General features: G+C 37.7%; 1 protein-coding gene across 1 annotated transcript; it reads right to left on the reverse strand.

Moving 5' to 3' along the window:
- Positions 1 to 22,681: 22,681 nt before the first annotated feature.
- LOC104210392 (two-component response regulator ARR17-like) lies at positions 22,682 to 25,839 on the reverse strand. Its single transcript, XM_070160199.1, has 5 exons — positions 25,493 to 25,839; positions 25,324 to 25,400; positions 25,154 to 25,231; positions 24,962 to 25,029; positions 22,682 to 23,450 (listed from the first exon to the last, which is right to left on the reverse strand). The coding sequence occupies exons 1-5, from the start codon at positions 25,662 to 25,664 to the stop codon at positions 23,063 to 23,065; spliced, it is 783 nt and encodes a 260-aa protein (XP_070016300.1). The 5' UTR covers positions 25,665 to 25,839; the 3' UTR covers positions 22,682 to 23,062.
- Positions 25,840 to 26,487: the final 648 nt, after the last annotated feature.

The following is a 26,487-nucleotide window of genomic DNA, read 5'->3' on the forward strand; positions in this document are numbered from 1 at the left end:
CTTTTCTAAACTACAACAGGCTAAATTTGCAAGTAGAGTAAAGCAGGAAAAAGGAACTCAATTGAAATACTTAAAGTAAAACCGGATTTTCAACAATTAGCTCAAGTACGCACTCATCACCTCACGTACAAGGCATTTCAATTACCAAATATATCATATCCTAAGGGGAAGGTCCCCCACACAACGTTAAACAAGTCACTTACCTCGAACCAGCTCAAAATCAATCTGACACCACTCCTTTGCCACGAGTACTCGACTCCAAATGGCCCAAATCTATCCAATTTAATTGCATAATGTAAATAACACTTCAAGTAAATGATTGTACAATTAAAGTCTAAGCTAATACGTGAATTATGTAAAATGACCAAAATGCCCCTTGGGCCCACATCTTGGAATCGGGTGAAATTTACATTTTTAGAAACCTCGTACTCTCACGAGTCTATACATAACAAGAACACTGAAATCGGAGTCCAAATGGCCCCTCAAATCCTCCATTAAAGGCCTCTTAAACTCAAGCCCTAATTACCTATTTTTCCCAAATTTCTCACCACTAATTAGGTCTTTAATCACATAAAAACGAGTTATGAAGTCAAGGACGTTACCTCCAAGCGATTTCCCTTTGTTTTCCTCAAAACATCTCTCTCAAAAGCTTCAAACCCGGATGAAAATGGTGAAAGAATCCCTCAAATTCTCGAAGGCAATTATTTATATTTTCTACCCAGCGATTTTCGCATTTGCGGTCCCGCTTCTGCGGAACACATGTCGCACCTGCGACTTTCACTTAACGGGCCAGCTTCCGCATCTGCGACTCTAAATCCACAGATGTGGTACCGCTTCTGAGGTTCCTGAAGAAAGGACCAAAATCTGCTTTTGCGGCCCTAGAAGCGATGCCGCATCTACGGTCCCCAAACCGCAGATGCGAAAATACTAGAAGCAGCAAAAATACAGCAGCTGCAAAAATTTCTCAAACGTCCCCTCAACCATCCGAAATCACCCCAGGCCCCCGGGACCTCAACCAAAAGCACCAACATCACCTAATACCTCATTCACACTTGTACCAATTCTTAAAACACCTAAAACAACATCGAAACCTCGAATTAATCAAGGATTTGAGCCTAAGAACTCCAATATTCCTCAAAATACGCTTTCGATCAAAAAGTCTATCAAACCTCGTCCAAATGACCTAAAATTTTGCACATATGTCCCAAATGACACAACGGAACTACTGCAACTCTCGGAATTCCATTCCGACCCTCGGATCAAAATCTCGCTATCAAACCGAAATTTTCAAAAATTCAACCTTTGACATTTCTAGCCTAAATTAGCTACGGACCTCCAAAATACAATCCGAACACGCTCCTAATCCCAAAATCACCCAATAGAGCTAACAAAACTACCAGATTTCCATTCCGAGGCCGTCTTTATACTGTTCCGACTACGGTCAACTTTCCAACACTTAAGCTCTCATTTAGGGACTAAGTGTCCCAAAACTCCCTGAAACTCAAAACCAAACATCCCGGCAAATCACATTAGCAGAAATAAACTTGGGGAAAGCAGTTAATAGGGGATCAGGGCATTAATTCATAAGACGACCGGCCGGGTCATCACATCCTCCTACACTTAAACATTCGTTTGTCCTCGAACGAGCATAAAGACATACCTGAAGTAGTGAAAAGATGAGGGTAATGGATGCGCATATCCTGATCAGTCTCCCAGGTCGCCTCCTCGACCGGGGCCACTGAACCTTTACCGAAGCAATGTTCTTTGACCTCAGCTTTCTAACCTGCCTGTCCAATATTGCAAATGGATCCTCAACATAAGATAGATCCTTGTCCAACTGGACTGAACTGAAATCCAACACGTGCGACGGATCATCGTGATACCTCCGGAGCATCGAAACATGAAATACCGGATGAACTCCTGCCAAGCTGGGAAGTAAGGCAAGCTCATAAGCAACCTCCCCAACACGCCTCAATATCTCAAAATGGCCAATAAACCTTAGACTCAACTTCCCTTTCTTCCCAAATCTCATAACGCCCTTCATAGGTGATACCCGAAGCAGAACCCGCTCTCCAACCATATAAGAAACATCACGAACCTTCCGTTCTGCGTAACTCTTCTGTCTGGACTGGGCTTTGCGGAGTCTATCCTAAATCACCTTAACCTTCTCCAAAACATACTGAACTAAGTTTGTGCCCAATAATCTGGCCTCACCCGGCTCAAACCAACCCACCGGGGATCTACACCGTCTCCCATATAAAGCCTCATACGGTGCCATCTGAATGTTGGACTGATAGCTGTTGTTGTAAGCAAACTCCGCCAATGACAAGAACTGATCCCAAGACCTTCCAAACTCGATCACAAATGCACGGAGCATATCCTCAAGGATCTGAATAGTACGCTCGGACTGTTCGTCCGTCTAAGGGTGAAATGTTGTACTCAACTCCACCCGAGTACCCAACTCATGCTGAACGGCTCTCCAGAACCGTGATGTAAACTGAGTACCTCTATCTGAAATGATGGACACTGGAATACCATACAGACGAACAACCTCCCGGATATAAATCTCCGCCAGCCGCTCCGAAGAATAAGTAGTACACACAGGAATGAAATGAACGGACTTGGTCAGCCAATACACAATCACCCAAATAGCATCAAACTTCCTCAAAGTTTGTGGGAGCCCAACTACAAAGTCCATGGTGATCTGCTCCCACTTCCATTCCGGAATCTCTATCCGCTGAAGCAACCCACCTGGTCTCTGGTGCTCATACTTCACCTGCTGACAGTTGAGACACCGAGCTATAATCCAACTATATCTTTCTTCATCCGCCTCCACCAATAATGTTGTCTCAAATACTAATACATCTTCGCAGCACCGGGATGGATGGAATATCGCGAACTATGGGCCTCATCTAGAATCAACTCTCGAAGCCCATCAACATTGGGTACACAAATCCGACTCTGCATCTTCAATACCCTCATTATCACCAATAGCCACATCCCTAACATCACCATGCTGAAACTTGTCCTTGAGGAGAAGCAAATGAGGGTCATCATACTTCCACTCCCTGATACGGTCAAATAAGGAAGACCGAGAAACCACGCAAGCTAGAACCCGTCTGGGCTCCGAAAGATCCAATCTCACAAAATGGCTGGCTAAGGCTTGAATATCCATCGCCATAGGCCTCTCTAATGCTGGTAAATATGCCAAATTCCCTAAACTCTTCGCCCGGCGACTCAAAGCATTGGCCACCACATTGGCCTTGCCTGGGTGATACAAAATAGTGATATCATAGTCCTTTAGCAACTCCAACCACTTCCTCTGGCACAAATTTAGATTCTTTTGCTTGAACAAATGCTGCAAGCTCCGATGGTCAGTATAAATCTCACAAGGAACACCGTATAAGTAATGGCGCCAAATCATCAGGGCGTGAACAATGGCAGCTAACTCAAGGTCGTGAACAGGGTAGTTTATCTCATGTATCTTCAATTGTCTGGATGCGTAGGCAATCACCCAACCATCCTTCATCAACACCGCTCCGAGGCCAATCCTCGAGGCATCACAATAGACAGTATAAGACCCCAAACCTCTAGGCAGTATCAAAATTGGGGTTGTGGTCAAAGCTGTCTTGAGCTTCTGAAAGCTCGCCTCACACTCCTCCGTCCACTGAAACGGAGCACCTTTCTGGGTTAACCTAGTCATAGGGGCTGCAATCGATGAAAGCCCATCCACAAAATGACAGTAGTAGCCCACCAAACCAAGGAAACTACGGATCTCGGTAGCTGAGGATGGTCTGGGCCAACTCTGCACGGCCTCTATCCTCTTCGGATCCACCTGAATACCCTCACTCAATACCACGTGGCCTAAGAATGCCACTGAATCCAACCAAAACTCACATTTCAAGAACTTAGCATATAACTTCTTCTCTCTCAGAGTCTGAAGCACAGTCCTCAGGTGCTGCTCATGATCTTCCCGACTCAGGGAATACACCAGAATGTCATCAATAAAGACAATGATGAATGAGTCAAGATACGGCCAGAACACACTATGCATCAAATGCATAAAGGCTGTTGGGGCATTGGTCAGCCCAAATGACATAACAAGGAACTTGTAATGACCATACCGAGTCCTGAAAGTAGTCTTCAGGATATCTAGCTCCTGAATCTTCAACTGATGGTAACCTAAGCGTAAATCAATCTTAGAAAACACCCGTGTGCCCTGAAGCTGGTCAAATAGATCATCAATACGAGGCAAAAGATAATGGTTCTTCACTGTAACCTTGTTCAACTAGCGATAATCAATACACATACGCATAAAACCATCCTTTTTCTTCACAAACAAGATAGGAGAACCCCAAGGTGATACACTGACCGAATAAAACCCTTATCAAGAAATTCCTGTAACTGATCCTTCAACTCCTTCGACTAAGGATGAGCCATACGATACGGAGGAATAGAAATAGGCTGAGTGTCCGGTAATAGTTCAATGCCAAAATCAATATCTCTATCAGGGGGCATGCCTGGAAGATCAGCTGGAAACACATCGAGAAAATCTCGTACTACTGGAACTGAATCAACTGAAGGGGTATCAATACTGACATCTCTCACATAAGAAAAATACGTGTCACACCCCTTCTCAACCATACATTGAGCTTTAAGAAAATAAATAACTCTACTGGGAGTGTAATCTAAAGTACCTCTCCACTCAACATGTGGTACACCTGGCATAGGCAGCGTCACGGTTTTGGCGTGACAATCAAGAATAGCATAATGGGGCGACAACTAGTCCATGCCCAAGATAATATCGAAGTCAACCATACGGAGTAACTATAAATCGGCTCTGGTCTCAAAACCACTAAGAGCAACCAAACACGACCGATAAATGTGGTCTACAACAAGAGAATCTCCCACAGGAGTAGAAACATAAACAGGGGAACTCAAAGAATTCCGAGATACACCCAAATGCGGAGCAAAATAAGAAGACACATAAGAGTAAGTAGAGCCTGGATAGAATAGAACCGATGCATTTCTGTGACAAACCAATATAATACCTGTGATGATAGAATCAGAGGCAACAACCTTGGTACGGGCAGGAAGGGCATAGTATCTGGCCTGGCCTCCCCCTTTAGGGTGACCTCTACCTCCCTGACCTCCAGCTCTAGCTGGGTGAGCAGGTGGGGTAGCAACTGGAGTTGTAATCATAGCCTGAGAACTCTATGAGGCACGCTATGGCTGAGAAGTCTATGGAGGTGCATTCCTCCCAAGTCTAGGGAAATCCCTCACCACGTGGCGTGTGTCACCATACTCAAAACAAGCTCTGGGAGGACGTGGTGGCTGTGAATGGCTAGGGCCAAGTCTGCTGGACTGACCTCTGAAATCACCCCGCGCAGGAGGCACCCTAGAAACCGGAGGTGTATAATAAGGCTCCTGAGGCCTAGGAGGAGCTGGAGCACTACTGGCTGCTGGAAGAGCTGAATGAATAGGGCGACTCATATAACCCCTACCATGGTGACCTGCAGCTGGGGTACAGGCACCAGAATAATGGCCTGACTCTCGAGACGTCTTGGCCTTCCTCTCCTCTCTCTCCCTAGCATGCATACCCTCAATTCTTCTAGCAATGCTCACCACCTACTGATAAGAAATATCCATCTCCAACTCACAAACCATGCTAGATCTGATGCTGAGAATAAGGCCCTCAATAAACTAGAGAACCCTCTCGCGGACAGTAGAAACCAAGGCTGGTGCATGCCTAGCCAAACTGGTGTAAACGGACGGCATACTCTGAAACAGTCATAGCACCCTCGCGCAAATGCTCAAACTTTGCGCGCTATGCGTCCTTGAGGCTCTGAGGAACATACTCCCTCAGGAACAGATCTGAAAACTGAGTCCAAGTCTGTGAAGCAGCCTCATCTGGACTGTCTAACTCATAGGTACGCCACCACTCATAGGAGGATCCTCGAAGCTGGAAGGTAGTGAAATAAACCCCGCTCGATCTTGAGATACCCATGGTACGGAGAATGCGGTAACACTCATCAAGAAATCCCAGAGCATCCTTCGATGCTAGACCACTGAATACAGGAGGCTTGTATTTCTTGAACCTCTCAAGCCTCAACTGCTCATCCTCGGAAGCCGCTGCCCTGTCCTCGGGCTGAACTGGCACTACAGGCGGTACAGGAATAATCTCAGGGACCTACTCAACATGCACTCACTGCTCAGGAGTGCGGGCAGCAGGAATCTATGCTCCTCTCCTGGCCTGGGATGTAGATGCAGCAAGGGTAAGCAACCCTGCCTGAGCCAAAGTGGTGTACATGCTAATGAACTGTGCTAAAGTCTTTTGAAGAGCTGGAGTAGTAGTAGCAGTAAGCGTGTCAGGTGCCTGGATTCTGGCTGGATCTGCTGATGGTACCTCAGCGGTAGCTCGCGCAGGTGCTCTGGCTGCACCACGTGCACGTCCTCGGCCTCTACCCCGGCCCCGTCCTCTGACGGCTATAATAGGGGGTGCGGGTGCCTGATCATCTCGAGTAGCATGTGTCCTCACCATCTATGAGAGAATAGAAGACAGAAGTTTACAATTGTGATGTCACAATACCGCACGACAAGGAAATCAAATGAAGTGGAAATTTTTTCTAACAGTTACGTAGCCTGTCGTAGATAAGTACAGACATCTCCGTACCGATCAGCGAGACTCTAATAAACCAGCTTGTGATCCATGACTCCTATGAACCTAGATCTCTGATACCAACTTGTCACGACCCCGGTTCACCCTTCGTGAACCATCGCGACAGCACCTAGTCTCTACGACTAGGTAAGCCTAAAATTGCAGAAGATAACCAAAACTTGCGGAAGTAAAACAATTTAAAAATAGAAATAAGGCAATAACAGTGTTAAGTGTGCCGCTTAGCATAGACCATGTTTATATAGATCCCAAAACCAATATCTAAATCCAAACCCGGAAACTCACGAATCACAAGCTAAGAAAAGGAAATACTACATAGCTCTAACTCTGGAATTTGTTTAATAAGAACAGAGAGTACAGAAGGGCTAAATACTAAAAGGCAGGAATAGAAAGGGACTTCTTGATCTTCGGACATGGCAGATGTACCTCAAAGTCTCTAAGCAGTCGCCTCCCTCAAGGATGGCAGGCCTGAGTAGAAGTACCTGGATCTGCACATGAAAAACATGCGCAGAAGAGGCATGAGTACACCACAGCGGTAATCAGTAAGCGTCAAGCCTAACCTCGTTTGTGAAAATACCAGAAGCAGCAAAAATGCAGCAACTGCAAAAATTTCTCAAACTTCCCGTCAACCATCCGAAATCACCCCGAGGCCCCCAGGACCTCAACCAAAAGTACCAACATCACCTAATACCTCATTAAAACTTGTACCAATCCTTAAAACACCTAAAACAACATCTAAACCTCGAATTAATCAAGGATTTGAGCCTAAGAACTCCAATTTTCCTCAAAATACGCTTTCGATCAAAAAGTTTATCAAACCTCGTCCGAATAACCTGAAATTTTGCACACATGCCCCAAATGACACAACGGAACTGCTACAACTCTCAGAATTCCATTCTAACCCTCGGATCAAAATCTCGCAAAAACTTCAAAAATTCAACCTTCGGTGTTTCAAGCCTAAATTAGCTACGGACCTCCAAAACACAATCCGAACATGCTTCTAACCCCAAAATTACCCAACGGAGCTAACGAAACCACCAGATTTCCATTCTAAGGCCGTCTTTATATTGTTTCAACTACGGTCAACTTTCCAACACTTAAGCTCTCATTTAGGGACTAAGTGTCCCAAAACTTCCCGAAACTCAAAACCGAACATCCCGGCAAATCACATTAGCATAAATAAACTTGGGGAAAGCAGTTAATAGGGGATCGGGGCATTAATTCTTAAGACGACCAGTCGGGTCATCACATTTATGTTCGATTAATTATGTTTCCTTGTTTGGATGTCGATTTTGGCTACTATATAAACCCTTCCCGATTTCCCCATAGACAGACCCAATTTTGACTCCTTTACTCTCACTATACTCTTCTCTCACTCGTTCACTTCTTCTGAGACACTTGGATATTTTATGGAATTATTGAATTCTTGGCCGGCTAAAAGCCAAGGCCATAATACTGTCAAAACGACCTCCTTCGGTGCAAGCACTGCTCGAAGCCCTTCTCAAGGCTCTTGTGAACTCTTAAGCATCGGGTATTTGGGGTTCTCTTTCAATTGCTGCTACCAATATTCTAAACTCATCACTCTTTTGCTCGTTTTACTTTTCTACTGGTTAGTGTCCTTGACTCTTGCAATGTTAACTATTTTCTTTTATGTCTATCTATGATATGTGTGTGCTATGTGCTAATGTTGTTTAAATTTTGTAAGCATGATTCAGTTTCCTTGTTATTCATGGATCCCTTATACTGTATTCTTTAATGCCATGATATTGTTTTTATAATCCCCTGCAATTCCATGTTCTTTATTAGTTGAATTAAGTAGTTTTCAGTACATGTAATCTGCTTTCATTATTGGAATGGATTCCAGCTTTCTTAGGTACTTCTAGACTAATGTGTGTTCTCTACCTTGTCCTGTATTTATATATTTGTATTCTAGACCTTGTTGAGTTCTTCTTACCCAATATGATAGATCTATGAGGCTGTATTGATTAGTTAAAACATATTTCAATGCCATTTAAGTTTATTGTATGTTTGGTTTGTTAATCTTGTGTCTTTAGAATGGCCTCCGGGGAAAATTGCTATGTTAGTTTCCCTTCTATCTAGGAAATTGGTGTGAATGGCTATGATTGCCTGTCTCATTCCCCTTAAGTGTTGTATATTCTCATGAGTTGGGACACTGTTGAGGTTTATGGTAGACCATGATATTAGCTTGTTGCTATGCTGCTTGTGGTCATCTTCATGTGGAATTGCATATCCCTCTAACAATAATTACTTTGATATGATCACTTGTTTAAAGTCCTCTCTGACCTACTTTGGTTAATGTCTTGTGCTGAACTTAATTTCTGGGAGGTTAGCATGTGTGTGTGTTTGTCCTGTTAACTCAATAGACTTGTTTCAGCATGCTATACCCTTTCCTTTTGTTGAATGATTGCTCTTGCTTGACCAATCTTGTTCCCTTAGCTTCTAAGAATGATGATCACTGCTAATAGACTTTAGGACTGTCAATTGGTTACCATATATGGTTTGTCCCTTCTAATTCTGGTACGGCCCTGAGTGTGTAGTTGATACACTCTCACACTTGAGATATGCTGAGTTATGTATCTACCGTTCATGTGAAAGGTGAAGCTTGCTGAAGGCCCAAGTGTTACTAGGTTATTTCTCTTTGGCCCTGCTCTGTTTATTGGGTCTATAGTTTTTCAATATGTAAATATTCGCACTTATATTTATTATATTGGGTCTGTAATAATTTATGAACAAAAACCAATGGGGAAATTAGTAAAAAGGGGTAAGGTACTCTAATTCTCACAAAAATGGGTAGAAAGTATGCCTATAGGATGTATGTGGTCTATTCTTTATTTGCTTTACATGTTTTTAATTTCATGAGTAGAAAGCATGCCTATAGGAGTCACACGCACCCACATCACTTAACTCGCCAACACATGCTATTTTAAGTGTTTGTTGTACCTGTTTCCACTACTATGCACTCTTAGATAACATGTTTATAGGACGTAGCAATGCAATATTCTACTTACTAGGGTGTCATGCCTATAGGACTTCGAATGATTAATCTACCAGTTGCCTCAGTTATCATTGTACTGCTCATCTAGATAGCATGCCTATAGTGATAAAACTATATAAAATCAATTTCAATTGCCAACTACTAGATATCATGTTTCTAGGACATTGTCACCTACCTAAGAAACTCGTCTATAAAATCAATGTTGGTAATCTACAAATCTGTTGCCTGTGCATCGCTAAAGTTCAGAATAACTTAGAAACCATGTCTATAGGACTTATAATGATTCAATCCATCCATATGTTAGCCTAAAAATGCAGCGTAACCTGTTTGATACTAGAATCACATAGAGATCATGCCTATAGGACCAAAGGAATCTAAGTCTTAAGTTCGAAATGTTCTACTGCTTAATCTGAAAATCAGTTTGCATGTTTCTTTGTTTATGTGTAGAGGCTAATATGAGCCACTTTGCTTTTATGTACGGCCCTATTTGTTTTGTATGCACGATTAGTTTTTATCATTTTGAGCAACCTAAGTCTAGAACTACCCAAATAGTTGTCCAAAGCCTCCTGGACCATAGGCATGGGACATGTAGTGCACGCATAGGACGCGACTTAAAATTGAATTAGAACGCTTTAGGTAAACAACTTCAACATAGTGATCGAGTAGCAGGAGATAATGGTCTGTGCCTGCTGAATAATATGAGCAACTTCTATCTAAAAAGAGTTGCGAAGTATTATTTATGTTGTACAGAGTGATTCTTTAGGATAAAAAACTTAGGATCCCCCTCCTCCTTCATATAATTGCTATTCACACTTAGTCATTTAATATAGACCATTGTAGTTGTATCTTTGTAATCCTTAAAGATTTGTACCAATTCTCATTGTATTATAATGAAACTCTTTAACTTTTATATTTATTTATTTATCTGATCACCTAGCCTAATTATATAATCCACATATTCTTAAATTTGGTCGGGACCCACAATTGTGGACCTCGAAGAGTGCGTAACATATTCTCTTTGAGGTGATTTGAGCCCTTACCCGATCTTTGGTGGCATTGACTAGTCAAACAGAGTTATTTATATAATAGGTGCCATAACGCACCTCAAAATCGTTAGGTGACGACTCTTCTCTTTTAACACTCTTCCTTTAAAAGAGTTGTCACACGTCGAAGCCCGCTTTTGCTAGAAAACAGGTCGTGACACCTATGAGAGAAAGTTGGATGAATAGTGTATGGATGAGACTGAAAGGTATGAAAGAGGGGCTGAAGCGGATCAATAATAAGGAATTCAGAGGGGTAGATATGAGGATTAAGACCTTGAGGCAGCAACCAATAGAGGTCTAAGCACAAATGAGGAACCATGACCACAACCCAGCTTTCTTTAACCAGGAAAGAGATATCAAAATACAGCTGGAGAAGTGGGATACCATAGAGGAGAGCATCTTTAGGTAGAAGTCACGGGTTCAGTGGTTAAAACTGGGGGATGCAAATAATGCTTTCTTCTTTGCAAACATGAAGAAATGGTGACCCAAAATAAGATCAGGAATTTGATTAATGCAGATGGTACTTTACTACAGACTCAAGAAGCCATTACTGAGGAAATTACTAAATTCTACAAAAGTTTATTGGGTTCAGCAGCGCCTCACTTGCCAGCTACCAATCCAAGTGTTATGAAGGAAGGCAGAATCTTAGATAGACAACAACAATTCTATCTTATAGCACCAGTCACCAATGATGAGGTGTTTCAAGCTTTGAAGGGTATTAATGACCTAAAAGTACCAGGGTATGATGACTACAATGCTTTGTTCTTTAAAAAAGCTCGGCCAGTTATTGGGGAGGAAATTACTAAAGCTGTTTTGGAGTTCTTTTCATCAGGCTGCATGTATGAACCTGTAAATTGTACCACTATTACTCTTATACATAAAGTAAAGAACCCTTCAAGAGTGTCGGAGTTCAGACCTATTTCATGTTGCAGTACACTCTACAAGTTGATCTCGAAGATTCTAACACACACGCTATAGTAAGTCATGGATATGTTAGTTGATTCTAGTCAGTCTGTATTTGTGTCGGGAAGAGTGATTACAGACAACAATGAGTCATGAATTGGTTCAAGGGTACAAAAGGAAAGGAATCTCGCCTAGATGTATGTTGAAGATTGATATGAGAAAAGCATACCACTGGTAGAATGGCCTTTTCTGGAGCAAGTTCTTATTGGAAAAATACATAAGTAGCCACCTGAACTATACACTAAATCCCGGTTACATACTTTCTAATGATGAATATTATCTTACACACTCAACCTTTCCAGAGTGTGTCTAATACACACTACTTTATGATAGATAGCATACACGTGTCTAACAAACAAAGTAAAACCTCTAAATTTCAGTCCAAATCCTTAATTAAATGCCATGTGTCATAAACTTTTAACACATGTCACTAGTGGTTCCCATTATTCTATTCATTTCTTCTTGTTCTCCTATATTTCTTCTTCTTCTTCTTTTCATCTTCATTTTTTTCCAATCGTTAATTAAGTGCAAGTTCTCTTTCTCCCTCATTTTTTCTCCAAAGCAAGATCTGACATATCATCCCCATTTAAGCTTCTATGGTACTTTCTATTATGTTTTTTTATTTTTCACGGGTGGTCGGTTGAAAGGGATGGTGGCTATGGAGTTTTGGGATTTTTAGGTGAAGTAATTTTGGGGTCTCGTTTCTATGTTAATTTTCACGACTCGGTTAATTATTTTTAATTTTGAAGTCTTTTTCTATGGTACTTTCTATTATTTTGGACGAATTTCTTTAAATCACCTTACGACGAACTGTTCTTCAGGAAATCAAGACTGGGAAGTTACCTTCCAATTTTGGCACTTCAATCTTCAAATTACCTTCGTCTGAAGGAAAATTTAATAGTGTTGGTGAACCCACTTCTTAATTTGCTTTTTTATTTTCCTTTCACAAATCATCTTTCGGCAAACTCAAATCTCTACACCGAATTAAAGCCAATTTTGAAGTGGATTTTTTGGTCTTAAGTTATAATCTAGCTTGATATTATCTCAAGATTTCTGATTCTTCGCGCTTCCAAGAGATTTTCTATTTTAATTTTGGTTTGAGCCGAAAGGTGGTGACTTGGGTTATTCTAGTTGTCGGCGATAATAGATAATTCGTCGGAGAAGAGAAAAAGATGAAAGGGAGAAGATGGTTAAGGGGTATAGTTGTAATTTTAAGTATTTTATTTTTTAATAAAAGCAATGACACATGTCATAACTTTGTTGGTACGTGATATTATACATGTTTAAAAAAACTGGTCAAGAAAAAAGTAGTATGCATTAGACACACTATGAAAAGATTGAGTGCGTAAGATAATATTCATCGTCAGAAAGCGTGCAACAGGGATTTGGGCATAGTTCAGGTGGCTACTTATGTATTTTGCTAGTTCTTACTAGCTTGAAATTTCTGCTATTGTTTGTGAGATGGATAATGGTATGTGTTAGTATTGTATCCAACTCAATTATCATCAATGGCGTACCTACTGCCCCATTCCAAGCAAAGAAAGGACTCAGGAAAGGGGACTCTCTCTCTCCCCATTTCTATTTATTTTGGCTGTGAGCACGTAATTTTTTCCCTATGAAAAATAATCCCAAAAATCAAAAGAAATAAAAAAATTCCAACTGTTTGCAATTTTATAGGATTTGTTTGTAGGAATTTGTGTTAATTGTTTGCATTTCTGTGCATGTTTACTTTTATTAAAATCATGAAAAAATATAAAAATATCATGCATTGCATTGTGATTTTGTTTTCGTATCTTTAGGATTAATTAGTAAATTAGGTGTCTCATTAAAAATGAAAATCACAAAAAATTGACTTACTTTTACATTTTTAGCTTTTAATTCTAGATCAGTAGTTTTTCTCTTTTAATTTAGGATCAATTAATTTTTATAAATCTTAGGATTTGATAATTAGTTTTATTTTACAATTTATATTAATTGAAGGTTTAATTTAGGATTTTTATTAATTAAGGAAAAGAAAAGAAATAAAAAAAAAAGATTAAAAAGGGAATTGAAAAAATAGGTTTGGTTTTAAGTTTAATTTGGGCTAATGGTTGCTGAAGCCTAATTATTTCACCCCAAACCCGCACCAAACCAAGCCCAAAAATCAAATTACCCGGTCCAAGTCTTCCCCACCACCAAACGACCACCTTTTTGTCCCTTTTCATCACAGCCGTTGGATCCTAGTGATCCAACGGTTCGGAACTAACACCCCTCCCCCCAAAAAAATATAAAACTGTCTGAAGGCTTTCCACCCGCCATTGCCCTAACCCTCACCCTCATCTGCCCTAATCAAACCCTAGAGACAGTCGCCCCAAAATCCCCGCCGTCTTCGCCGCCAACCGCCACCAAAAATTGCCTCACGGCGATTCTGGTGCTCCAAACACCCTCGAATTAACACCCCGTAACTCCGGTCCCTTCCTCTTTCCAAATCCACAAGCCGTTTCCCCAAAATTCCCACCCAAGTCCTCCGGTTTTAGATCTAAGAATCGGACCCCAAAACCCTAGTTCATCCAAATCATCCCAAAATCACACCCCACACTCCTCACACCCTGTTGAACCCTAAACTACAATTAACTTCCCAAAAAACCTCGCCCTTTTCTTCGAATTTTAAATATAGTATCCTCTGAACCCTAACCTTTTGGTTTTCAGTTGGTGCTTTAAGAAGTGAATCACAAACTTTCATTAGTCGATTGTTCCTTGTTAAGGACATTCGATTAATGTTAGTCAAGGTTCATTTCGTTTTGTTGAAGAAAGTGGTCAGATGTTCTTTGTTGGATCCAGATTAAACATAGGTAGTTTTCTTTTGCTTTATTTCTATTTGTTTTTCTCTGTTCTTTTTCTCTTCCTTCTCTTGGTTTATTCTTCATGATTTTAATTCTGTTTAACCGCATTTTAGGTTTTTTTTGTTGTTAGTTTTGCTTTTGTATTTTGGGTTTCAGATTAGTCAATATCATGTTAGGATTTCATCACAAGTCTAATGTCAATTTTAGCTTAATTCATGAAATAATTCTGCTTTGCCTTGTTTTAGTATCCCGTTTAAATTAGTCATTGTTTTTATCTTTAAAGTTACAATAGTAATTTCTGACTTCAGTTTATGTTAGAAGAATTTAGATGTAGTTAAAGATTCAATTGCATTTATGTTGGTTATTTGAACATGTTTAGTTAATAATTTTGTTTTAGAGTGCATCAATTTATTCATTCTGATTTCCAGAATTATTTCAGTGTTTGTGCAAGTTTCATTTAGAATTTATTATTTGGCTTAGTTCATGATTAATTTAGAGTTTATTATGAATTAGTTTCATTTTAGAGGTTTAGGTTTATTTGCCAGTTTTCAGAAGCTCAACTTTCAACTTTGAATTGTTTTTTTTTGCTTTTAATCCGTTTGTTAGATATTAGTTTGTTTGTTTTCTGTTTACCTAGGTTTGTAAACTGTTTAAAACTCTTAGGATGTTAATTGAATAGATGAAACTTAGGAGGTTAATTTGGGAATAGGAAATCAGATTTTTTTAGAGGGGAAACTTCTAGAATCCGGGGCAGCTGGCCCAATTTTGGCCAGCACAAATACTGGAGCCAATCAAAAGTTGTCATGTATCCCAATTCTGTTAGAAAAGATGCCTTGTGAGGGAATAATTTTCATTCTATTTTTAGCAGCACATGACACCCCTAAAAGGATATATATAGATCTTCTTTCTCTCAAAAAATCAGAGATTGATACCCTGAAAAACACCCAAAAGTTCTCTGCATTCCTTTCATTAAGTTTGCCTTGAGTTGCTTTCTTATTTTTCTTCGAGTACTTAAAAGGCTTTTCATGAAATTTCTGGTTTTCTGGGTCTAAAGATGGTTCAAAGAAGCTGAGTCCTGCTGTTGATTTGTTGTTTGGCTCCTGTTTCTTTGTTATTGTTGAAATCCTCACTCCCTTTTGCTCTATTTTGATATCCAGGTACTTCTTGGACCATTGAATGATATGTGAAGCGCAAGTTTGAAATATGTAATCAAATATGGAGATATAGTGATAAATGATGTTTTACTGAAGTTTATTCACATGTTCTTTAAAGTTCATATAGTCTCTGTATTAATTTTAGCTTTCTTTTTATGTGTTTCTACTCGTACATGTTGCTGATTTTGTATTTCATCTTTAAGTTATGTTTTAGGATCTTAGCCTATTATGTTGGTTTGTGATTTAGCTAAGGGTCCTCGTGATTGAATATTTAGAATACTTGAGTGTTCTGTAGTACGGGTCCAAGTCAGGTGTCGAACATTTTGTTGGTTTTGTTTAAATTTATTGAGGTCAGTGTTGATTTTCAGTTCTGGGGTTGGATCATGGCATGATTCCATTGGTTTAGGTCCTTTTAGGATTTGGTCTTAAGCAATTGGGCTCTTTTTTAGAGTTATAATTTGAGCAAGAGATTACACGTTTGATGATTGTTGTATATTTCTAATTTAAACTGTTTAGAATTTCAGTACTTATTAGGATAGTTGTATATGGAATTCAGCATAACTAATGAGTAGTTTTAAATCTCGGATGTATATTGCTAACATTAATAGTAGATCATTTTTTTTTAAAAAGTGTACAACGTGATTATTTAGATATTGTGATTTTGGAGCTTGATGTATGTTGATTATAGTCAGATGGTCCTTATTCAAGCCTTAGCATTTGAATTAGCATTGCTAAGTATTTGGAGTGTGGATTTGGCCCAAATAGGGTCGTCTGGGTTGTGGCCAGTCCCCGTTATGCCTCAGTTATTTCCATTCTTCTATTTGGGCTCAATTTCAAGCCCAAACCTCTTCAGCTCTTATTACCCTTCAAAACAGCCTATCTTGAGTAATGAATTGGGCCTGGATCAATTGGCCTACTTGGAAATGGGCCACCGTATGCCTGGGTACATTTCTGGGCTCGTTTATGAGCCCAATTTTCCTTTTTAATAATTTCTTTGGGTTTAAGCTCAAACTAGAATTGGCTTTAAATAATTAAAGGTCCAGCATCCCCCAAACTTTCTTACTATTAGTTATTTATTAAGTTCAAGCCATTTGTAAATAAGAATATCCATTAGGCCTAATTAAGTGTAACTCTTTTAATTGTATTGAGGTGCACCATCTTAATTAAATCGCCCATGGCCCTCCTAGTGGTATTATAACTTAGATATTAAGAATAATGATACTCGTAGCTTGGCTTTAAATAACTAAAGGTCCAGCATCCCCCAAACTTAGGTCCAGCATCCCCCAAACTTTCTTACTATTAGTTATTTATTAAGTTCAAGCCGTTTGTAAATAAGAATATCCATTAGGCCTAATTAAGTGTAACTCTTCTAATGTATTGAGGTGCACCATCTTAATTAAATCGCCTATGGCCCTCCTAGTGGTATTATAACTTAGATATTAAGAATAATGATACTCGTAGCTTGGCTTTAAATAATTAAAGGTCCAGCATCCCCCAAACTTTCTTACTATTAGTTATTTATTAAGTTCAAGCCGTTTGTAAATAAGAATATCCATTAGGCCTAATTAAGTGTAACTCTTTTAATTGTATTGAGGTGCACCATCTTAATTAAATCGCCTATGACCCTCCTAGTGGTATTATAACTTAGATATTAAGAATAATGATACTCGTAGCTTGCTTTAGTCACGTTCAATACACCATCGTGGTTGTGTACACGTTCACGTGACATAATTACGATCTTAAAAATAAAATCGGAGTATGCGTTCGCGCAACTTCGACTAAACATTCTTAATAATAATAAAGCGTTATTAATCGTGGACACGTTCGCGTGACATGATTTTTGACGCGCCAAACAAATGGGTACACGTGCGCGTGACCTGTTTCAAAATAATTTTTAATTAAAAAGAGGCAAATGCACATAGGTTCTAAAATAAGCAATTAGACAATTTGATTAAGCCAAGTATGATCAAAGCGACCGTGGTAAAATCACGAAACTCGGGAATGTCAAACACCTTCTCCCGGGTAACAGAATTTCTTACCCGGATTTTTATGTTTGCAGACCGTAATTAGAGTCAAACTTCCTCGATTTGGAATTTTAAACCGGTGACTTGGGACACCATAAATTATCTCAAGTGGCGACTCTGATTTTAATAAATAATCTTGTTTCGATTGTCACTTAAATTGAAAAAAACTCCCTTAATACCCCTTTGGGGGTGTGAAAAAAGTGGCGTGACATTGGCTATGGAATATTTGAACAGGCAATTAAAGACTCTGAGAAGATAGTCTGATTTAATTTCCATTCGAAATGTGAGAAGTTGAATATAACTCATCTTGGTTTTGTAGATGATTTGTTGTTTTTCTGTAGAGGAGACTATATATCTGTTAAAATAATGTTTGATTATTTTTAAGAGTTTTCCATAACCTCTGGTTTATCTGCGAATGCTGAGAAAAGCTCCATTTATTTTGTAGGAGTATGTAGAGAAGATCAAACTGCCATCTTGCAGTCCTCAGAGTTCTTAAAAGGGGAGTTGCCTTTCAGGTATTTGAGGATCCCACTGAGTTCCAAAAAAACTAATATGATGCAATTTAAACCATTGTTGGACAGGATGCTGAAAAAAATCACACCCTGGACTATAAAATTCTTATCTTATGTCGGACCAGTGCATTTGATAAAATCTGTATTATTCTCTATACAAATCTTCTGGTCGCAAGTTTTTGTCCTACAAAAGAAAGTCGTACAATTGATTGAATCATTGTGTAGAACGTTCATATGGACTGGTGGGGCTAACATATCAAAGAAAGATTAAATTGCTTAGGACGGACTATGCTATCCAAAATTTGTTAGGGGGCTAGGACTACTTGATATATATGCTTGGAATAAAGCTGCCATATGCAAACATTTATGGAATTTGTGTAGGAAAAAGGACAAGCTTTGGATTCGATGGGTTTACGCCTACTATATCAACCAGGGTAGGATATGGGATGCAAAAGTTTATAAAGCTTCATGGGTGGTGAAAAAGATTTTACATGCAAAAGCAGCATTTGAACAAGCTGGATATACTTAAGATGAGGTAACACAAATGATTACTTTCTCCACAAAAGAAGTGTATTGCAAGATTAGGAGGACTTCCAAAAAGTCGATTGGAAGAGACTAATTTGTAACAACCCTGGGTCACCAAGGTGGATTTTCATTCTTTACATTGTTGTTCATAGAAGACTACTCACCAAAGATAAGGTCGCAAAGTGGAGGCCTATTGATGACTTAAAATATCCTCTGTGCAATAATAAAGATGAATCTATTGATCACTTATTTTTTCATTGCTATTACTCTGCTACCATTTGGGAGAGGATTTGATGTGGCAAGGGATTTCTAGAAAATCCATAGGGTGGCAGAAGGAGCTTGATTGGGCTGTGAGATATGGACAAGAGAAATTTACTGATGCAATCCTATATAGACTGACATTGGCTTGATGTCTATACTGTATATGGCATGAGAGGAATATAAGACTGTTGAACAAGTGTAGACCTACTGAGATGATGATAAGGCAAGTCATCCAAAAAGTTCACTGTAGAGGCGCGAGGGTACCTATATTGAATAGGAGGTTTGATAGTCTTAGTTTTTACCCTTAGTTTGTTTTAGCGAGTAGGAGATATAGTGATGTTGTAGATATCAAAATTTTAAAGGATCAAGTCAAATCCTAAACTAAAAATACTACTAGGACTCTTGAAATCCTAGGAGTCTATTAGGGTTTTTTGGAGGTTACTCTACCCTAAACCCTAACTCACACTTATATAAAGGGATACATATTTTCTTGAAGAGGTGTCTCAAAATGCCATAAACTCTTGGGATATTCACAAAGAGATCAAAATATGGTCGGATACTTCTTGACAATCAAATAGTTCAAGAAGCTGGAGATCAAATACACCCCAGGAGGTCTACATCATCCTACATTCGAGAAATATGTTGCTTCAGCTCTCGAATCACGGAGATAATCAGGAGAAAAGAATCAAGGGAGAAACTCACAATTGATTAGTAAAAATATTTTTCTCTTGTTTTATGATTGCAGTTTATTATATGTTGAAAATAATTAGTTGCAAGCAAATTGGCACGCCCAGTGGGACCAATTTTGCCCTTCATCTCTTCCTCTTGTAAATCGAAAAATTCAAGGTTCAAAATCATTTATTGCGATGATGGAGTACTTCAAGTCTCATCTTAAAGTTTCGGCAAGCCTACACCCCAACAAACCTTGAAGTATGGGGCATTTGTAGATATCAAAATTTTAAGGGATCAAGCCAAATCCTAAATTAAAGATACTACTAGGACTCTTGAAATCCTAGAATTCTATTAGGGTTTCTTGGAGGTTACTCTATCCTAAACCCTAACTCACACATATATAAAGGGATACATATTCTCTTGAAGAGGTGTCTCAAAATCTCATAAACTCTTGGGATATTCACAAAGAGATCATAATATGGTCGGATACTTCTTGACAATTAAATAGTTCAAGAAGCTGGAGATCAAATACATCCCAGGAGGTCTACATCATCCTACATTCGAGAAATACGCTGCTTCAGCCCTCGAATCACGGAAATAATCAGAAGAGAAAAATCAAGGAAGAAACAGAATTGTACTCACAATTGATTAGTAAAAATATTTTTCTCTTGTTTTGTGATTGTAATTTATTTTTCATATGTTGAAATTAGTTGCAAACAGATGTTTGCTGGCTTGGGGCTGTATGACCAAGGCTGCAGTTTTGATCTTTGATTTTGAGCTGTATCTATTATACTTGGTAAATAAAATATTTAGTTACCCACAAAAAAAAATCCCCACTTGATTCAAATCACATAAAATCTTTATTTATTTATTGAGGTATTAGCTAAAGTATTTCAATGCTGCCTGTTAAAAGTAGAAGGAAAAAGAATCAAATATTATAGTAGAGAAATTTAAACCAGTGAAAATTTCTCTCTTGTAGCGCCTTAATCCAACTATTTGACCTAAACCTCACCAGTTTAGATAGAAAATGTTAGCCAAATTAAACCTTGCAATCTTAGATTATTTTTTTTTTCAAAAAAAGGTTAACTAAGTAGTGTCATTGTCAATTTAAAATATAGAAAAATTCTAGTTCTAAAGAACCTAAATTTTTTAAAGATAAAGAGACATATATAGTGAAAACTCATATATTAGACCTCAACTAAATTGGGATCTAAACTGAGATTGAGGGATAGTTGCTCCTGTATAAATAAATTTAGGGGCGGCTCAACTACAGTAGTGGCCTAAAGCCAAAATTATTTATGAGGCCTAATCCTTTTTAATGAAATTTCAAATGTATTTAGCTAATTTTTTTTTTTGGACACATAGTTATTAATTAATCCTTTATAATCGAAATCTTCTAATAAGCCTTTTCAATTAATAATAAGATTAATCCATTTAATTTTTCTTCTTCTTCTTGCAATTATTGTCAATTTTTTTATTGTTTGTTAAGACTATCAAGAAAACCTTTTGAAAATATATCAAGTTTCAATTCTTCTCTCTCTTTTTTTAGCTTTGAAGTGATTCAGTTTTTTTAGTTGACATATTTAAATTATAGTATATAATAAAAACATAATATATACCTAGAAATAAGCATACAGGTAATAATGCTATCATATAAAAAAATATTATAACAATATTGGAGTAATTTAATTCTAGAAGTTGATAGTTTTGATTTTTGACAATTGATATCAAAATAAATCAATTTAACTTTGTTTACTTTAATGCTTAAAATCTTTCAAAAAAATGAAATAGAATTACAATTCAAGTTATTTAATGTGCTTTGATTTTCTTATTTGACAAAACTTAAGCTAAAAGATTCATTACTACCAATTTTTGGGGCCCCAAGTGCATAGGGGCCTAAAGCAATGCTTATTTGATTGGCTCTCGAGCCGCCCATTTGCATCTATACTTACTTTTTTGGTCACGTTTTAATTTGTGCTCGCTTTGTCAAAAAAATTGCAAATGTACCCACTTTTTCTTGTAACTTCAGCATATAGGGCTGAAGTAGCAAAGGCAATCACGCAAAACTTCAGCATTCTAGTAGACGGGACTGAAGTTTTTGTTTTTGTAACTGGCGAACTTCAGCTCTAGAGCTGAAGTATTTGTTTTGTAACTGGCGAACTTCAACTCTAGAGCTGAAGTTTTTGTTTTTGTAACTGGTGAGAGCTGAAGTCTTTGTTTTGTAACTGACGAACTTCAGCTCTAGAGCTGAAGTTTTTGCTTGTAACTGGCGAACTTCAGCTCTAGAGCTGAAGTTTTAGCCTATTTACATCATGAGTGTAATCCTCCCCTTGTTTATAGGTATTTGTTTCTTTCACTTTTTCGATAGTTAAGAAGACATACTGTTGGATAGTACGAGCATATTACAAGTTTAGTTTGATGGATTTTTCAGATTTTAAACCAAAATCTGTTATTTAAGTGGAGTTACAAGTTCAATGTTAATCGAATTTCAAACCAAAAACTTAATATTTAAGTGAAGCAAGTATATATATAAATAAATATATTATCCATTGACTTTCGGACTATGCACCGATTGACCTAAAAAATTAAAAAAAGAAATCTAAAACAACACAATGCGTAATTTCAAACCAAAAACCTGATATTTAAGTCGAGTTGATTGTCCAACTTCCGAGCCACAAAACTTCAAAATATTTAAGTGGAGTAAAAAAAACTTAATGTACGTTACCTTATCCAAAAAAAAAAAAAAAAAAAAAAAAGAACTTATTGTACATAGACTTTAGAACTATGCACCAATTGACCGCAGAAATTTCTCGATTATTTAAAAAAGAAAAAGTCTAAAACAGCTCAATCCAACAACCAAACACCCCCCCCCCCACCCACCCACCCCAAAAGCCACCAACAAAACAAGATCGACCCAGATCCTTAGAATAAGGGAACAAATCAAACATGTGTAGTTCAACTCAGAATCCAATATTCCTTTTAGCAGACAAGAATTGACATTTAATAAAGATCGTATCAGAATCATTTTTACCCAATCCATATCCCATTATTCAATTCCAACCATTCTGAATCTGTCATTGAATTGGATACATTAATACTACTGCCAAATACATTAAAAGTAAAATAGGTAAGAGATTAAATTCAGACAATTCACCAACACCAGAAAATGTTGATTCAATAGTGTTTAAATCAACTTTTCCTTAGTCATTCTTTTGTAAACCTTGTGTGATTAAACAATATCATTGATTTGTGTCCCAAAAGTGACAAGCCAACAAAAAAACCTCACTAGTAAGGGGCAATTGGCTTATCTACACGGTGTGCCCCAACGACGGAGGGGGCGTCGCGAACCCCACAAGTAGCAAAAAAGAAAGGAAAGTACATATATGGCATATCGTCACAAATCTTGGCTGCTCATTTTGAGTCGTCTTGTTGGTGATGTTGGCGAAGAGGGCATGGAAGAATCGGTGGAATGTGTCGATGAATCAATAGAGAGGGACGACGAAAGTGCTTTGGGAGATGAAGGAGATGAAGTGGATGGCGGTGAAGGGGTTGATGAGAGATCAAGTGATGGCGAGGGCGATGGTGATGGTGACATTGACGGTGAAGGTGAGAGAGTTGGGGTTGATGACTCATCGGACGATGTTTCCGGCAACTTTCTCTTGTTCATTCCTTTTTCTTCTTCCCTAAATCGATCCTCGTTGAACATGTAACTCTTCAAACGTTTTACATCCGACAATTTCACTGGTTTCAATAGGAAATCTTCGGCACCTTCTTCCAAACATCTGTTAATAACATCAGTATTAGTAATCAATAGAATGACTCACTACAAACTTCTAAAATAAAAGCAGTCCAGTATACTAAGCTCCCGCTATTTGTGGGGTACGGAGAAGGGCTGAAGTCTGAACCACAAGGATCTATTATACGTAATCTTTTTCTGCTACAAAATTCTAAAATATGCATTCCAAAATGACATTATCATAGCCCTGAGAAGTGATTCTTGTTTTAAGATTAGTAAACTAATTTAACTAAAAGAGAAAACAGCTTTTTCCATATCTGTTTCTGGTAGGCATTTCTTCCCAATAAACAATATTTTAAGCCACAGCTTTTACAATGTGACATTCAAAAGAAGCTTTATGCATTGACATTTATTAGTGGCAATACCAAAATTGCTTACATTGCTAATCTAATCTTTACTAGAAAAAGATCATGCATTCCTCTTTATATTACTAAACAAAAAATACAACTGTTAAAGAAACAGAAAATGAGATGCTCTGGATTATGATATTGTAAAGCATGTGTCCAACTACTCTTATTTTGTTATAAGATATTAAACTAATGAAGTGGTTGTTCATTCATTGCTTTTGGTCATGCAAGAAACTAGTTGTTCAATAACAATAACTGATCACAGCTTCCTAAAAATGCAAGTCAAAACCTTTTTTTTATCACAATCGATTAATTAAACAATCTAACATATCTTCAAAGCACATGAACAAACGATACGTAAAGATATGATTCTATCTTAATTTAATTGGGAAGATGGCTTTAGGTTGTCAATGGTACTTCCTCCATTATTCTTTCTTAAATTAATTGGAAGATAGCTTTAGGTTGTCAATGAGATTTTCCTTATTTTTTTAGGGGGTGGGAAGAACATGGGTAACAAGAGATGAAAGTTCTTAACCTCTTTTTTTTCTCTATTTAAATGCAATGGAATTAATTCTGCCTTCTTTTTTGGGTTAACCATCCCGTATTGGAAGCCTACTAGCCTGATTAATTTAGATTCACATTGGACAAGCCCACAATGGGGTAAAACGCACCCTTTCGAGAAGTTCAACATTCTCAGAGTTTGAACCTGAGAACTCTGTTAAGAGTGAAGGGATCTAACCATCCCCCCACACCCCTTGGTGGTGAATGGTAAACACTTATCTGCACCTGATGTTTATACCAAATCATATTGATATATCATGGTTAAGCCATAAATTAAGGTGGTAATGAGTACTAATTAACTATGACTTAGGAAAAGAGTGAATGTGTTAAGTGTCATATATTTGGATTGGTATAAACACCGAGTGCAACTAAGTATTTACCGTGCTGAATTAGTATTGCTCGATGACACTCATTTTAAGATAGCTATTAAATCTATAAATATTATCCCACACCAGATTCCAAGCAAAAAGCAAAAATATATTCAATATTTTCATTTATTCTCTTCTATAAATTCATTAACCAAAACAGAAAATAAAGGCAGAAAGGATTAAATAAGTAGGAAATCCAGCAGCAAGGATTTTGAAAATACCTGTCAATTCTAGTCAAAACATTTTCAGAAGACATGATCACAACTGGAATTTCTCTAAAAGATGAACCCTGTTGACAATTATAAATTTGGAAACTTAAGTACATTGATTAAATTTCCTATAAGAAACTCAAATATTAATATTTCAAGGAAAATAAATAAATATAACAACAAAAAGAGAGTAAAAAAGAGGACCTTAATCTTTTTGAGCAAATCATAGCCAGTCATTCCAGGCATACAATAATCTGTAATTATCAGATCCACCTTCAAACCCTAAAACATTAAACCAACAGAAAACAAATCAAAATCCATTAAAAAAAAGAATCACAGCAAAAAAAAAAACAAAAACAATAAAATTTGCTTACATCAATTCTAACAGAGCTCTGTTCTTCATCCAATCCAAGATATTTCAAAGCTCTCATCCCACTATCCACTGTAGTCACTGTACAATTTCAACAAAACACCATTAATAAAAATCTCAAATTTTCATAAAAAGAACCAAATTCAGCTCAATATCAGTTAAAGAAAATTTACCTTTGCAAGATGTAATTTTGAGGAGCCTTTCAATTACTATTCTGTCCACAAGACTATCATCAACAGCAAGAACATGAACTTCGTTAGTTGACTCCGTTAACGGCAACAACTCTTCAAACTCCTCCACTCTCTCCGCCCTTCGCCGCCGTGAAAACACGCCGTTTCTTGCCATCTCAACTTTAACAAAAATGGAATAAAACCCACAAATTTTATAGCTAAAGAAGAAAAACCCACAAATTTTCTTGAAAAAAAAGTGGGAAAAATTGTAAAGCTCTCAACTTTTTTTTAGCTAAGAAGAAAAACAGGGAAACACAGAACATAAAAAGAGAGAGAGGAGTGTGTGTAATATAAATGTCTGTCTTGTTCATGTATGTACACAATATACACGTCCTTGTCTTTTTTTTAAGAAAAAAATATTTACTTTCTAAAAATATAAGTAAATGTAAATAAAGAGACCACAGAGAGAAAAACAGAGTGTTGAAAATCAAATCTGGTGAAATCTACTTTTTAAATTAATATAAGGGAGCAATACTGCTGAGATTCTGAAATCCACTTTGTTGGTGGTGATTTGATCTTTCTTGCCATATCCACGCGAGTTATTAGTACGATATGTTCTTACCGATTTTTTCGCGAGATTGTGTTCTGTATTTTGGGAGAGGTTTTTTTTTCTTTCTAAAAGGTTGACCTAAGGTCAATTTTGAGAATCCGCCGTCAAATCAGAAGTGGGAAAGGCGGAAAATGTAACGACACAGTTAAGTTGTTACACGGCATGGATGAAGATTTATTTCGCATTTGAAATCTTTTTAGACAAAAAGAAAAAATTTAAAATTTATGGAAAAATTCAAAATTTGAGTAATTTCAAGTTAGCCACCTAAATTTTGTTAGGTCGGAAGACTATTATAACTCTCATTCTCGTATATTTTATGATTTTTGTTTGACCTCCTTATGTGTATCATTACTGGAGAAGTCGATATGTAGAATGTGTTGGAAATGAA

This window comes from Nicotiana sylvestris, chromosome 10, assembly GCF_000393655.2.
Source record: "Nicotiana sylvestris chromosome 10, ASM39365v2, whole genome shotgun sequence".
NCBI classification, from domain to species: Eukaryota; Viridiplantae; Streptophyta; class Magnoliopsida; order Solanales; family Solanaceae; genus Nicotiana; species Nicotiana sylvestris.

Excerpts from the sequence above, each read along its gene's own strand:
- LOC104210392 (XM_070160199.1), bottom strand. The coding sequence starts at position 25,664 with ATGGCAAGAAACGGCGTGTTTTCACGGCGGCGAAGGGCGGAGAGAGTG. Across the intron at positions 25,401-25,492 it reads CAAAATTACATCTTGCAAAG|TGACTACAGTGGATAGTGGG; the intron begins GTAAATTTTCTT and ends GAAATTGTACAG. Across the intron at positions 23,451-24,961 it reads GTTTTGACTAGAATTGACAG|ATGTTTGGAAGAAGGTGCCG; the intron begins GTATTTTCAAAA and ends TGTTATTAACAG.